The sequence below is a fragment of the Sus scrofa genome, chromosome 16 (genome assembly GCF_000003025.6).
Source record: "Sus scrofa isolate TJ Tabasco breed Duroc chromosome 16, Sscrofa11.1, whole genome shotgun sequence".
NCBI classification, from domain to species: Eukaryota; Metazoa; Chordata; class Mammalia; order Artiodactyla; family Suidae; genus Sus; species Sus scrofa.
In genome coordinates this window covers 17596608-17610472 of record NC_010458.4, presented here as the reverse complement: position 1 = coordinate 17610472, position 13865 = coordinate 17596608, and the positions used below count along the sequence as shown (strand labels likewise).

The following is a 13865-nucleotide window of genomic DNA, read 5'->3' as shown; positions in this document are numbered from 1 at the left end:
TTTATGACCAAGGTCAGGACTTCTAACTGTTCTCTCCACATGAGTGACTCCAGGGAGGGAAGTTTAAGACTCAGAAAGAGAACTGCTGTTACACAGGACATTGTCCTAAGCATAAACTAGCAAATTGATGCTTTTGTCATTAAGAAAGCGAAGTCAGTTGACGGACAGTGGAAACGAAATGAGGATTACTGCAAATTATTGGCAGTTGGGAAGTTACTTCTTGAAACATTTTTAAAAAGGATGTTCAAGGAGCAAGTGAAGGCACGTTCTCTTAAATACACTAACCAGTTGAAATATGAAAATGTTAAATGGCCGAGCATTAAATTTAAATGACGAAGAAGAAAGATGTGCCCAAGGCAGTTGCTCTGACATGAGGAGAAAAGATTATTGCAGGTGACTGAACCAGAACAGAAGTGTAGAGAAGGTTATCAAGGGAAATAAAAAGTCCCTTTTTTCATCATGATGACCAGAACAGCACTAATTGCATATCTAATTTAAAAATGTGCACTATAACTATTTTGAATAGCGCTGATGTGTTCTGGAAGTTAAAATCAAGAAAAATTAAAAGAGTGTGTGTAATAATAATGTAAATACATATGTGCAGCTCTTTAAATGTAGTCTAAAATTTTTTTCTTTTTCTCTCTACCCTTGGGTTTCACCCAGCAGAGCCTCAGGAAGTATTCAGCTGAAGGTAATCACTGAATAGACTCTCCCTCCCCCCACTTGTGCCTCAAAATGGCTCTGTGAAGTTGTGGACATACAGGGTAGGGGCGAGAACTGAGTTACCATGAGGTCAGACAGATGCTGACTGCCAGGTTCTAGCAGTCTGAGACCCTGGGCTAAAGTACTTGACCTCTCTGAGCTTAGTATTCTGTAAAATGGGGATAAAAATACTATCTAGGCATTAGGATTGATCCTCCATGGTGAGGATCCAATGAGACAGTACACCTGAAGCATTGAGCAGAGTGTTTAGAACAAAGCAATGCTCAGTAAGTGTTAGCTATGATGATGCTTCAATCTGATGCTACTGTTGGAAGCAAAGGTGGTTAAATGAGTCTCTGAATTACTAGTCAGATCAGCACCAGGAGGTCCCTACTTCTAAAAAAAAAAAAAAAAAAAAAGGAACTAAAAGAAAGCAGTCTTTTAATGACAGCATCTTTTAAATGACCTTTTTGAATGAATAAAAATATTGCTTCATGTTTTCTGAATTTGGATCGTGTAATTATAAGAACAAATACCTGTTCACTCCTAATTTTAAAGGTGTATGTGGCTGGCAACTTTTATTTTTATGGGCGGTTAAAACGTTACTGTCTAATTATCCTGAGATTAGTGGCCTCATTGAATTGGGTAAACATTAAAGACTCAAGAGAAAGGCATACTAGCAGGACCTGTACATTAGAGCCTCAAACAAAACTCAAATTTTCATGATATTTTAAAAAAGTACAGCCTATCTGGAGTTCCCGTCATGGCTCAATGGTTAATGAATCCGACTAGGGACCATGAGGTTGTGGGTTCGATCCCTGGCCTTGCTCGGTGGGTTGAGGATCTGGCATTGCCGTGAGCTGTGGTGTAGGTTGCAGATGCGGCTTGGATCCTGAGTTGTTGTGGTCTGGTGTAGGCTGGTGGCTACAGCTCCAATTTGACCCCTAGCCTGGGAACCTCCATATGCCGCAGGAGTGGCCCAAGAAAATGACCAAAAAAAAAAAAAAAAAAAGTCAGTCTATCAGTCTTTGGAAGAACTTCCCCAAAGAAAACCATCACTAACTTCCAAAAAGCTATCATTAGAAAATATCTATGAAATATACGGTTGATCAAATTCCACAAAAACAAATCTCCTGATATTCTTCTAAAAACAGAAGCATCTCCAATGCTCCTGAGACTAGTTTTATATATACTGGGAAGGGGAGGATTAAGAACATTGTAAAGGATCTAATGGGGAAGACAGGGAATTAAGTGTCACTGTGGGCTGTTTAATGACAATACATGAATATTTTGCCTAAAATTGTGCACAGTTCTGAGATTTTAAATATAGTCATCATTGTATTAATGAATAACCATGTCTTCAAAATCTAATCTATAGCTGCCTCTGTTCTTTTCTTACTGAATTTAATCTTAGACTATATACCAATCATTGTCAAGGAATTGCTGCATTATGCAAAGCTGGAAGGAGGGGTGTGGGGTTTTCTGAAAATGTGGAATTACATTGCTTCCCTCTTATTTTTCTATTCAGTTTACATAAAGCCAAAGATATTCTAAGTAGATTTTGCATAAAATCAAATACTCTTTTCTTTAGCCCTTGACGCACCTCTTTCTTTTTCTGTGCTGGCGTCAGTGACAGTTTCACTGTCCTGATTATTCTATCTTTAAACCTCTGACTATTTAAGCCTCCTGCTTTCTCTCCTTTGGGTTCTGATCCTGTTAACCAGGAAGCCCTGGTGGTTCTCCCCCTGCGTTGTGGGCTAACACTTGTTCTTCCTTTAAAACATGATCCCAACATCATCACCTCATCTAGGAAGCTCTGCTGAACCCCCAAGCCCAGTTGGCTCCTCTCCTTTATATTTCTACAGTACTTTGTGGATGCCCATTTTAACACTGAGCTCACCCCATCTTGTTATAATTATTGCCAATAATATTCTCCTAGGGCCGTGATTCTTAAATTTTGCCACATATTAGAATCATAAATACCTAATTAAAAACCACCTAGCTCAGGATCTCTGGGGAACTGAGACCCAGGCCAACACACACACTTTTACTCTGCATAAAATTCTCCTAGGGATCTTGTTGAAAAGCAGATTCTGATTCAGTGGATCTCAGGTGGGGCCCAAGTGGCTACATTTCTAACAAGTTCCTAGGTGATAGAGATGCTGCTTATGCTAAATCAGCTAAAAGTACCCCCTCAATACTTGCATACTTTAAAAATATCACATTCATTATCCGTATCTGTTCTTACCTGTATCTTAAGCTCACAAACTTTTACCCACTTTGGACTGCATCTTTCTATCCTGATACCCCTACATACCACCACCTTTTCAGGAGAGTAGAGACGTCAAGAATTTTCTCTTAAATCAGAGTTCAGGTTGTTAATATTTCGGGGGGAACTGGCCTTCCTAAATTCTATTCACAGTAAGAGCATCCCTCCCTAGCCCTGCTGTGTCCCTGTTCTTCAAGAATCTTACTGGCCACACATGCTGAGGAGCCTGAAGCTAACACAAGAAGGCAGGTCTTGCTACCTTTGCTTGTGCTTCAGTTTTTAAGTACCATCTTGTGTATTCACTCCATTGTCACTCCGGCCTCCAACCTCCATCTTCTGCTGCTTCTTAGATGCTTTAGTGACTTTCTTTTTTCTCCTTCGACACCTGATGGCCCTTTGCTTCCATGCCATTTCACGATTTTCCTCACCCTACCATCATCACTGTCTGTCATTCCTGTTGACTCACCCGAAATAACTGGAACCAAGGAATACACATATAAATATAAACAGATGTTTATAAGGTAAAACTTCTCTCTTCTACTTTAAGTGCTATTTGCTCAATGGAATTATTACTTTTCCTGAGTTAATGTTTCTATATATTACATGTTCAGATCAATCTTTTCAGTTTTAGGCCTCAAGAATAGGTTCTAAGTCACTATTAGTCGGGTTAATGGCACAATTTAAGGTTCTATTAGCCGTTGTCTGCCTTTCTATGCCAATCTGACTACAGTCCTATGGTTCCCAGAGTATGCACCAACGCACCCTGGGGAACAGCAGGGATCTCACTGCAGCACTAGGAAATGTTTTAAAATTCCGAGGGAAATACTGCAACACTTGGGCTGTCAGACAGCTTGTGAATTACTAGCACAGAGTATTCACAGTTTCAACCATAGGTGGCGCTACATTCCTTTGATGATGTCCTACATTTTTGAAGCTGGGTTTCCCAGTGCTCAGGTTGAAAAGCTAGTATCCTGTAAAAATCAATGTGGAAAAGGAAACCAGGGCTTGGTGTCCAACCCTAGAGGCTGTGCAGTGCCAAATAAGGGTCCATTAGGAAGTAACTGTAGTTATTTAAGAATAAAATATATATATATATATATATATTATATATATATTATATTATATACATATATATATATATTTTTTTTTCTGTTACTTGATTTTTTTGGTTACTTATCTGTTAGATCATAAATACTTAGTAAGTTGTTTGGGCTTAACTATTTCTTTTGGCCTAAGGGCATTATGAAAAAATTGAGGCATTAAGGACGTTGTGAACCAAGAAAGTTTTGGAACCTCTGCTAATAGTCTAATTTTTTTTCTCCCAAATTTCTTGACCTTGTGCATCTGAATATCTCATTAGGTATCTGTTTATTCCAAATCTACTAAAAGTAGGCCAACTTGTTGCCACATGACAAACTTTTTTTTTATTTAAAAAAAAATTTATTTTGGGGAGTTCCCATCGTGGAGCAGTGGAAATGAATCCGCTTGGGAACCATGAGGTTGCGGGTTCGATCCCTGACTTTGCTCAGTGGGTTAAGGATCCAGTGTTGCTATGAGCTGTGGTGTAGGTCGCAGACGAGGCTTGGATCCGGCATGCCTGTGGTGTAGGCTGGCAGCTGTAGCTCCGATTAGACTCCTAGCCTGGGAACCTCCATATGCTGCGGGTGCAGCCCTAAAAAGACAAAAAAACAAAACAAAAATTTTGTTTCTGTTTACTTTTAATTGTGGTAAAAAAAAAAAAAACAAATTGTAGTCTCTTCCTTTTGTCTGTTTATTAAACATAAAGCCCAAGAAGTTTCCTGGTGGTCTGGTGGTTAAGGATTTGGCATTATCACTGCTGCAGTGTAGATTTGATCCCTGGCCCAGGGATCTTCCTCATGCCATGAGTGCAGTCAAACCCGCTCCCCCACACCAAACAAACAAAAAAACGAAAAAAAAAAAAAAAAAAAACCCAAACAAAAAAATACACATATAAAATCCGAAGACAGATTCAGGAAAATTCATTATCAGTATTTCAGGAAAATCTCTTACACACATCTGATTAGCAACCTTGGCAACTATGAAAAATTCAACTATTCCCCTTTATCTTTTTTCCAGGGGATATTTTTTTATGTGTTATAATTTCAAGAAGATGGAGGAGGGGCAGATGTTGGTGAGGTTAGGAAATTTACCTCACTGCCAATAAAATATCCAAATCCAATGAGTCACCTTGAAGCTGTGATTGTGAAGGAGTTTTTCCACAATCCTCTACATTTGCCAGCCGCTGAGAGAGCTGTTAATTGGATCATTTTACTTTTGCAATGATATAAAAGCCAGTTTTCCCTTTCCATGCTTTACAGATAGATTGGTGTATACAATGGAGTTTTCATCAATAACAATAACTTCTTTACACACCTGTAGGTTCTTGCCTCACTTTACACTGCAACTGCATGAGGCAGGCAGGTATTGCTCCTTGCATTTTCTAGATGAAGAAACAAGCCTGGAAATGTTAATAACCTGCGCTGGGCCCCGCAACTAGCAACTGACAGCACAGTGATTCAGCCTCAGATCTGTTTGAGCCCACAGCTCCCAACTTGTCCCAGTGGCAATATTATCTCTCACAGTGATAATCATAAAACTGATTCTTCTGAGGTTTTATCCACTGCTGTTTCTAGTAGTTTGAAATATCTGGTTTTTCTTTAGAAATACATAGTATTTTTGATGTAAAATAGCGTCGCAATTTGAGAAGAAAAAGAAGAAGAGGAAAAAGGGGGTCAATTATTTAAAGAAAGCACTTTAAAAAACTTAATCTTCGATGGCAATAACATTATTTGTATTGTAGAAAGTGCTTTAAAGATAGTAAGATTATTATTACATTTTATTACAATAATTACCCTATTAATGTAGTGCTATTCAAATTTCACAAAGGAAATGGAGTGAAGTACAAGAAAATGGACTGTCTTTCTTTAGCTGTCACAGACCGTGTGAATTTCATGGCAAATACAAGACTAGACCCTTGGGATCTGTGTTGATGTTCACCCCTTCACTGAATACTTCCTCTCTTACTTTATTCCACATTAATAATTCACTTCACTGGAACAATGCCTGGTTACCTCAGCCCAAGCCATGGATGGCTTTCCTTCAGTGAACGTGGCAAATGCTTGAAGAGAATATTTGCACATGGTTAATTCAGGGATATTTGATAACAGATTGAAATGTGAACATGCAGCCCTTGGAATCTGTAAAATTTATGCTATTTGTGTAATATCCTAATATAGATGTCTTAAATTTGTATAATCATGAAGGAAGACATTTAATCATCGCTATTACGTTTGTTCCCAGTTTGCTTATATAAAGGATGTGACAATTGTTTTTCTTATCAATACCATGTTCTGAAACAGAGTACCTGCAAAGTACAAACCTGTATCCCTGCTTTTTTACTTCTTTGCAGTATGCAGATATTCTGCAGCGGGAATCTAGCTGATGATAAAATGTCAGTGAAACTCTTGAAGACAGAATAACCAAGCTGGTTCCCTGACTCAGCTCCAGTAATACGTAAGGAGTGGAATAAGTGATACTTCCTCTTTCTACTTTCTGGAGTCAATAAAATGGTCAGATGATATTTGGAAATAGCACTTTTACATAACCATTTTTCTCCTTTGTGAACCTTGCCGCAATTAAATCACAAGCTTCTGAAATGCTTGGCTCTTGCCAGTTATTGGAGATGAGATGAAACAGCAGCAAGAGCAGAAAGGACCAGATCTAAGGCAGTGGTGGGTTCTGAGGACAAAGGGCTCCGTTTGGTCAGAGAGTGGATGGCACAGTAGGTAGCAGAGCTAAGAGGTAGTTAACTTGAACCTGGCCAAAGGACTAAAGCTCAGAATGTTTGCTTTCAAAATGAGAAAAGGGAAACTTCCTTTCCTTGCAGCTTAATCGCTCTATTCCTATTTTTAATACATCCTACTTTATAGAATAGCTGGACTACATTTTTCAAGCTAAAGTAAAAATTATAGGATTTATGATAATCCTATGTGGATGGTTGTGGGCGTTTCGTTTTCAACTGAAGCATTTCTCTTTCTTTGTTGTAGTGCTAACATTTCTCAGCTTCTTGCTACAGTCTTCTTCCTGAAACTACTCAAGTGAAAAAAAAAAGTCTTAACAGATAAGCAACAATTCTTACTGTATTGGGGGGATAATTCACATCCTCCCTGTCTATTTATGAGAAGTAACTTCTGGAGGCTTTTAACCCCCTAATGTCAAAGAGCCCGATGGAATCCTACCTTGCCCACATACTGATAATCGGATCCTGTGTATTCCTCCAGGAGAAAGAACTGATTCCACATCCAGCTCCTTTTTGAACGGTTCAGCTCATTTTTGCTGCTTCCAGAGAGCTCCAGGGCTCTTTTCTTGGCTGGGAAACCACTAGTCCTCTTAGACAATGGCGTTGAGAAAGTCGGGTAGGGCTGACCAACCCAAAAGAGTAGCAAGAAGTACCGGTAAGTTCTCATTCTGATGACACAGTCCGGTCTCTGAGTAGTGGGTACTCCTCCGCTTGAAGTATCTTTTTTCACCGCACTTTATCCAGCCTCATTCCTCCTTTCTTCCTTAATGTTCTTGGCTTGGCTCTCAGAGGATATCTGGAAAGAATAATAACATATCAAGCATTTTTAGAGATGCTTAAAATTCAGTGTTAGAGCAAATAAGCTCTGGAAAAAAGAGGACAGAAATTTGAATAGCAAAACAACAACAAAAAAATAAGTTGGCTATCAATTTCGAAATGAGGAAAACGGTCTTTCAGATATGCTAAATGGAAGGCGAGTGCCAAGGAGGAAGCTGCTGTTTTCCTCTTTCCTTTTCTATCACTTCGAAATCCTATTTTAAGTACTAGCATTGCTGTAGGTCAACATGCCAGAGTGGATGATTTCACTACTCTTTTACCTCTGAGTATGTGGGCTGAGATCTGGTTAGAAGAGATGAGTTTGTGTTTCTGATTCTATTTGCATATTTATCCTCACAAACAAGTCTGAGGCAAAGAATATCACAGACAATTTCAATTCAATTGAAAGTGGGTAATGCTGAAATCTCACTAGAGTGTATTGAGCACCTGCATTGTGGAGGCAGAAGCCTGTTCTGCAGACTCTTGGCTTCGGGAATGTGTTGTGATGGAACAGCCTGGGTCAAATAAGGTTGGAAAAGACCTTATGCCTTCTCTTCAGAATACTCATTAGCATATTGAAGTTTCTGAAGTGGAATTTTGTAGTAATGATTTAAGCCTACATTTAATCCAGTATTTCCCAACTCGACCAGGAGAATTTTTTTTCCTCTTACAAGCCGAGAACACTATAGGACATATTAATAACAGGGTTTATAATTAATAGAATATAAGAATAAAATGATAAGTTCTATTCAAATTTCTTTAGGAAATTCTGGTGGGCTTTTATCTTCAAATTTTACTTGTATCATAAGCAACAAAACATATACATCAAAACTGGTCCAACAGTTTCTATGTAATTTTCACAGGTACCTCAAATATACCTCAGTACCACAGTGAGGGCAAGATTGTCAGAAAAGTCATCTATTATACTTGTGGGTAATAGTTTTCTGTAGCAAATATTAATTTTCAAGAACACAGTCTAGCATTTAAAAAATCCTTGGGACACAGTGATTAGCAATGATGTCCCAATTTGGTTCATGAGTCTATGGAATTAAAATAATACATGCTATACTCCCTCCTAAACTTTTCCATAGTTTTTTTTAAATTCAGCAAATTACTCCTGAATTTCCTATTTGATATAGAAAAAAACTTTCTTAAATAATACTAACCAAAATGTGAAGTGCTTTATAATGTAGAACACAGTAGTAATTAAACCGGTACAGATACTGAATAAATGCAGAAAGATAAAAAGAAACATGTTTTAGGTAATCTGATCAGTATTTTTTTTCCTTCTATGTCAGAAAGGATTTGTTCCCTTGTCTCCTATTATTCTACCAGATGAATGTATATGTGACCAGTTCTTTTAAACCTCAGCAATGAATAATTATAGCTACCCAACATGAGGTTTAGTGGAAACTTTCTGTAGGAATATAAGTGAAATATTTCATTGTGTTCAGCATTTTTAAACCTTTATCCCATTATTATGCATCTTCTTGACAGCAGGCTGGGGAAGTTGAAAATTCCACAGGTGAGTGAATTAGTACTGTGACAATTAGTCACGCTGGAAAAATGCCAGGTAACAGTATATTTGTCACGTGGCCTTGTGCAAGTGTGGAATGACTGATGACCAATTAGGTAATGACAGTTCTTCTCTCTTCTCAGGGAGGGTATATAAAGGGGACCAAGAGAGCATATGGAAAAAAGCCCTCTGAAGACATCTATTCATTTCTAGCGGTAGAGATTACACTGAGGTTGATTCAGTGGAAATTACATTTTTCTTAATTTCCCACATCCTCCATTATTTGCATAGACAAATCCTGCAGTGAAGAATTACACGTCTGCTGCTGCACTCAGTGTGTGCCCCACGGTGCTGGCAGGAAAGAGGGATGCCGAGAATGGAGGTGTCAGCTGTTTAAAAGGCAGATTCCGAAAGGCCATTTTAAAGAAAAATCGATCCCTGTGGGTGTTGTGTGCAAACTCTACAAGCTGTTGCCACTTGAATATTAAATATTAGTTCTTTTTAATATCACAGATACCAAAATGTCAAGTATTTCATATATTTTTTCTGCTTAGCTGGTAATAAAGCTTTTAAAGTGGTACAAATTTAAGCAGTCTTTCAAAGTAGAACATCTAGTTTTGCTAGAACCCAGCTCTTTTTGTATCAGCTTGGCAGGGTGTGTCCTTGTTAAAACTCAATATGAATAATTACTCAAATTACTATGACCCACTCACGTTTGGTGTTAGCTTTTTACAGATTTCTCTGTGAAATTCCATAGTTAAAAAAAAAAAACCAATAAATTCTAAATTGCTGAATATATAACTTAGCAATTCTTATATAATACTTCTTAATAGTCAGGACTGCATAGTTGTTAAGATGATCAATGTTAGAGCCAGACTGCCTGGGTTTAAAGTGCTGTGAATTTGGAAAAAATGCTTAATCTCACTGCACCTTAGTTTCTTCCTCTGTAAATAGGGATAATTACAGTAACTATCTCACAGGGTGTTGTAAGCATTAAATAAGTCATTACATGCACTTAAGACAGTGCCTGGCACTTAGTTGGGTATTAATAAGTATTAGCGGTTATTATTACTACTACTACTGCTGTTATTGTTACTGTTATTTGCATTTCAAGTGTAGCATCCATCTACAGCAGCCTGCAATGTCTGCAAAAGATAGCAAAGTTCCCTTTTAGGCTTAAATACCTTTTCATTTTTCAAGAGGTGTTTCCAAGCAAGTCAAATTCTCTTAAAGAATAGAAGTACTTTAAAAATCAGTATTAGTCCATTTGCTAATTGTTTCCCTTTGTGTGGACTGCAGTTCAGGACTTTATATTGATGGGATACAAACAGAGAAGGCAGAAGCTTTATGCCCATTCCCTGGCTCCAGAAGAATATGGGCAAAAGGAAAGTTCACTGGAGGATAAACTCATAGAATCTATGTGTTTCCTCCCGCCCCTTTCCATTTCCTTAAGGTTTTGAAAATCACTTTTGCTTTATTCAGGTGGAAAAAAATCAGAACTAGCTTCAGTGTAGTAATTCTGCCCTTGCAAAAAACAGGACAAACATATTGTCTTGTAATTTAACATGCTTATATTATACCAGATAAGAATTTGATATAGTTAAAATGAATGATATATATATATATATATATTTTTTTTTTTAATTTTAATCTACAAATATGAAACAAACCCCCCCCCATATTCCAAACATGACCTTAGATGCAAAAAAAACCAGGATTCTTAAGGTGCTAAATAAATGGCCATAAGTTCAAGATAAGAAAGAAAGGGTCTGGTGTAGCCCAACTTTGAGAAATGTGGGAACCCTTCTGACTTCTGAGCAGTCAAAATACAGGAGAACCACATGGCAAGTAGTAATAAGATGTGCTGGCTCATTTTGTAGGTGTCAGGAAGTAATCTAAAATGACAACAAAGTAAGGGCATACAGAGATACGGAATTTTAAAACAGGAGGTATGAGTGAAAAAACAACAACAACAAAAAAAGGAGACAGGATTAAGATGGCAGAATAAAAGGACTGGAACTCAACTTCTCTCCTAAAAACAACAAAATTATGACCAAATGCTGAGCAACCTTCAACCAAATGGACTGGAAACTTTCAAAAAGGTATCCTACTCCAGAAGACAAAGAGGAGGCCACATCAAGAGGTAGAAGGGGCAATTAGATGATATAAGCAACCCCATACATCCTGGGTGGGAAGCCCCACAGACTGGAAACTAGCTGGTTCACAGAGACTCACATACAGGAGTGAGAGTTCTGAGCCCCACATCAAATCCCCACCCCTGGGGATCTGGCACTGGGAGAAAGAGCCCCGAGAGCATCTGGCATTGAAGGCCAGTGGGGCTTGTGCACAGAAGCTCCACAGGACTGGAGGAGGTGGAGACCCCATTCTTGAAAGGCACACACAGATTTTAACATGCACTGGGTCCCAAGGCAAAGCAAAGCCTCCATAGGAATCTGGGTCAAACCTGACTGCAGTTCTTGGAGGATCTCCTGGGAAAACAGGCAGCGAATGTGGCTTGTTGTGGGGGGAGGGCACTGGAGGCAAAGCTCTTGGGAATATTCATCAGCGTGCCTTTTTCTGGAGGTGGCCATTTTGGGAAGATCTGGCCCCACCCATCAGCCTGAGAAGCCCCAGGCAAAACAACAATCCAGGTGGGATTACAGCCCCACCCCTCAGTAAATTGTCTGCCTAAAGACCCCCCCAGGCACACAGCCACCTCTAAACTCACCCAGAGACAAAGCCCCGCCCACCAGAGGGATAGGAATCAGCCCCACCTACCAGTGGGCAGTGCCTCCCATCAGGAAGCCTACAACAAGCCCCCATACCAACTTCAGCCACAAGGGGGCAACACCAGAAGTAAGAGAGGCTACAACTCTATTATCTGCAAAAGGGTCACCACACCAAAAACCTATAAAAACGAAAAGACAGAGAACTGTAACTCAGATAAGGGAGAAAGAAAAACCCAAGAAAACAGCTAAGTGATCAGGAGATTCTCAGCCTCCAGGAAAAAAGACTTAGACTATTGATGCTGAAGATGATGCAAGATGATGCAAGACATTGGAAATAAACTGGAGGCAAAGATGGATAATTTACAGGAAACACTGAGCAAATAAATTACAAGATATAAAACTTAAGCAAGCAGAGATGCAAAATACAACAACTGAAATAAAAAATTCATTAGAAGCAGCCAACAGCAGAATACAGGAGGCAGAAGAACGAATAGGTGAGGTGGAGGACAGATTAGTGGAAATCACTGATGCAGAACAGAGAAGAGAAAAAAAGATTGAAAAGAAATGAAGAGAGTCTCCGAGAACTCTGGGACAACATTAAATGCACCCAACATCTGTATTATAGGGGTGCCAGAAGGAGAAGAGAAAGAGAAAGGGACATGAAATAGGAGAGTATGATTATTCACTTAGGAAAGAACCAGGTTAGACAGTGGGAGGGGAAAGAATACAAAACAATGTGGATATTGTACATTTTGTCCCATCCCTTCATAGCATTAAAGCAAATCAGAAGTATCAAAAATTCTATAAAAATAAAACTTGAACTGCCTAATTACAGCCCATTGACAGTTTAGCAATGAACTTTAAAAGATTAATTAATAGATCATATCTCTACTTTTTATTTTCTTTTTGCTGGAATCTGTTTTTTTTTGGGGGGGGAGCATATCTATTTCTTATAGGCAATTGTATGCTCAGAAATTTGATTTGTAAAAGTGGTTACTTCAGAAAAATAGTTTGAATCTTTGCAGAAACCTTTTTTTCAGTAATATGTGAAAGGTAATTAAGATGTTTATGGATAGTGGGGTAAAACCCACATAGCACTGATAATTGCATACTTGGAAAATTTATTTGCCTGGCAGCCAATATGCATAAATACTTCAATTTTCACAAGAGTACACAGTCAAGTCCAGCTTTTATTTAATGCATGCCAGTTAGAAGGAGCCTGAGCCTCATTAATTCAGGTTCTATCAATTTAGAATATGTGATAATTAATGCAGAAGCTGGGCTGAAGTTTTCCTTTGATTAGCAAAATCTTTCCCCCTAGATTATTGGAAATTAATAATTAAAAGTATTCCATAGAATATATAGAATAAGACAAACTATAATGTCTTCAGTTCTCTGGAGTACTTTAGAATCACCTTTTGTTTGCAAATAATTAATATGCTAATTAGAAAACATCTCTATTGATCGAATGGCTTCTCCAGTGACTTAGGTTTGATAACTGTCTGAATGATTCAACTATATTATCTGGTTTTGAGATGCTGATTTTATGATGCTATTTACAGACAAACAAGTAAATATTAGATAGATTTAAAAGCAATATAATTAAAGTTTTATAATTCAGATTTAGCATACCTTTGTTCTGGTGTTCTTAATTCTACTCAGTGTAATATTACTACAGTGCTATCTAGGCTTTACAAATTATACCAAGTACATTCATTCTTTGGTATGCAGAGCATTCACTTTGGCATTGAAAACATGGTAAGCATTCAATAAGGCAACATTATTAATATACTTGAACCATTTACCCTAGTAAGAGAATGTTTTAAAATCTGTCATGAAATTGTTTCTTCAAATAAATGGTGTTGCACATAAATAGTGTAGCATAGCACTTTGCATCATGCAGCTCACAGAAAACATTTCTAAAAATATTGTCTACCCATAAGTCATCCTAACCCACTGGCATAATCCATTAGTAAGGCTTTTAGCATGTGTATCATAAATCCCTTACTAATT

At 38.1% G+C, this 13865-nt stretch overlaps 1 protein-coding gene across 1 annotated transcript in view; it reads right to left on the bottom strand.

Moving 5' to 3' along the window:
• The window catches only part of CDH6 (cadherin 6), a 128220-nt gene that overhangs the window by 49609 nt on the left and 64746 nt on the right, over nt 1-13865 (bottom strand). Inside the window, 1 exon segment of the mRNA XM_003359736.5 lies at nt 7231-7587. Coding sequence (XP_003359784.3) covers nt 7231-7458 — 228 coding nt within the window. The 5' untranslated portion in view covers nt 7459-7587.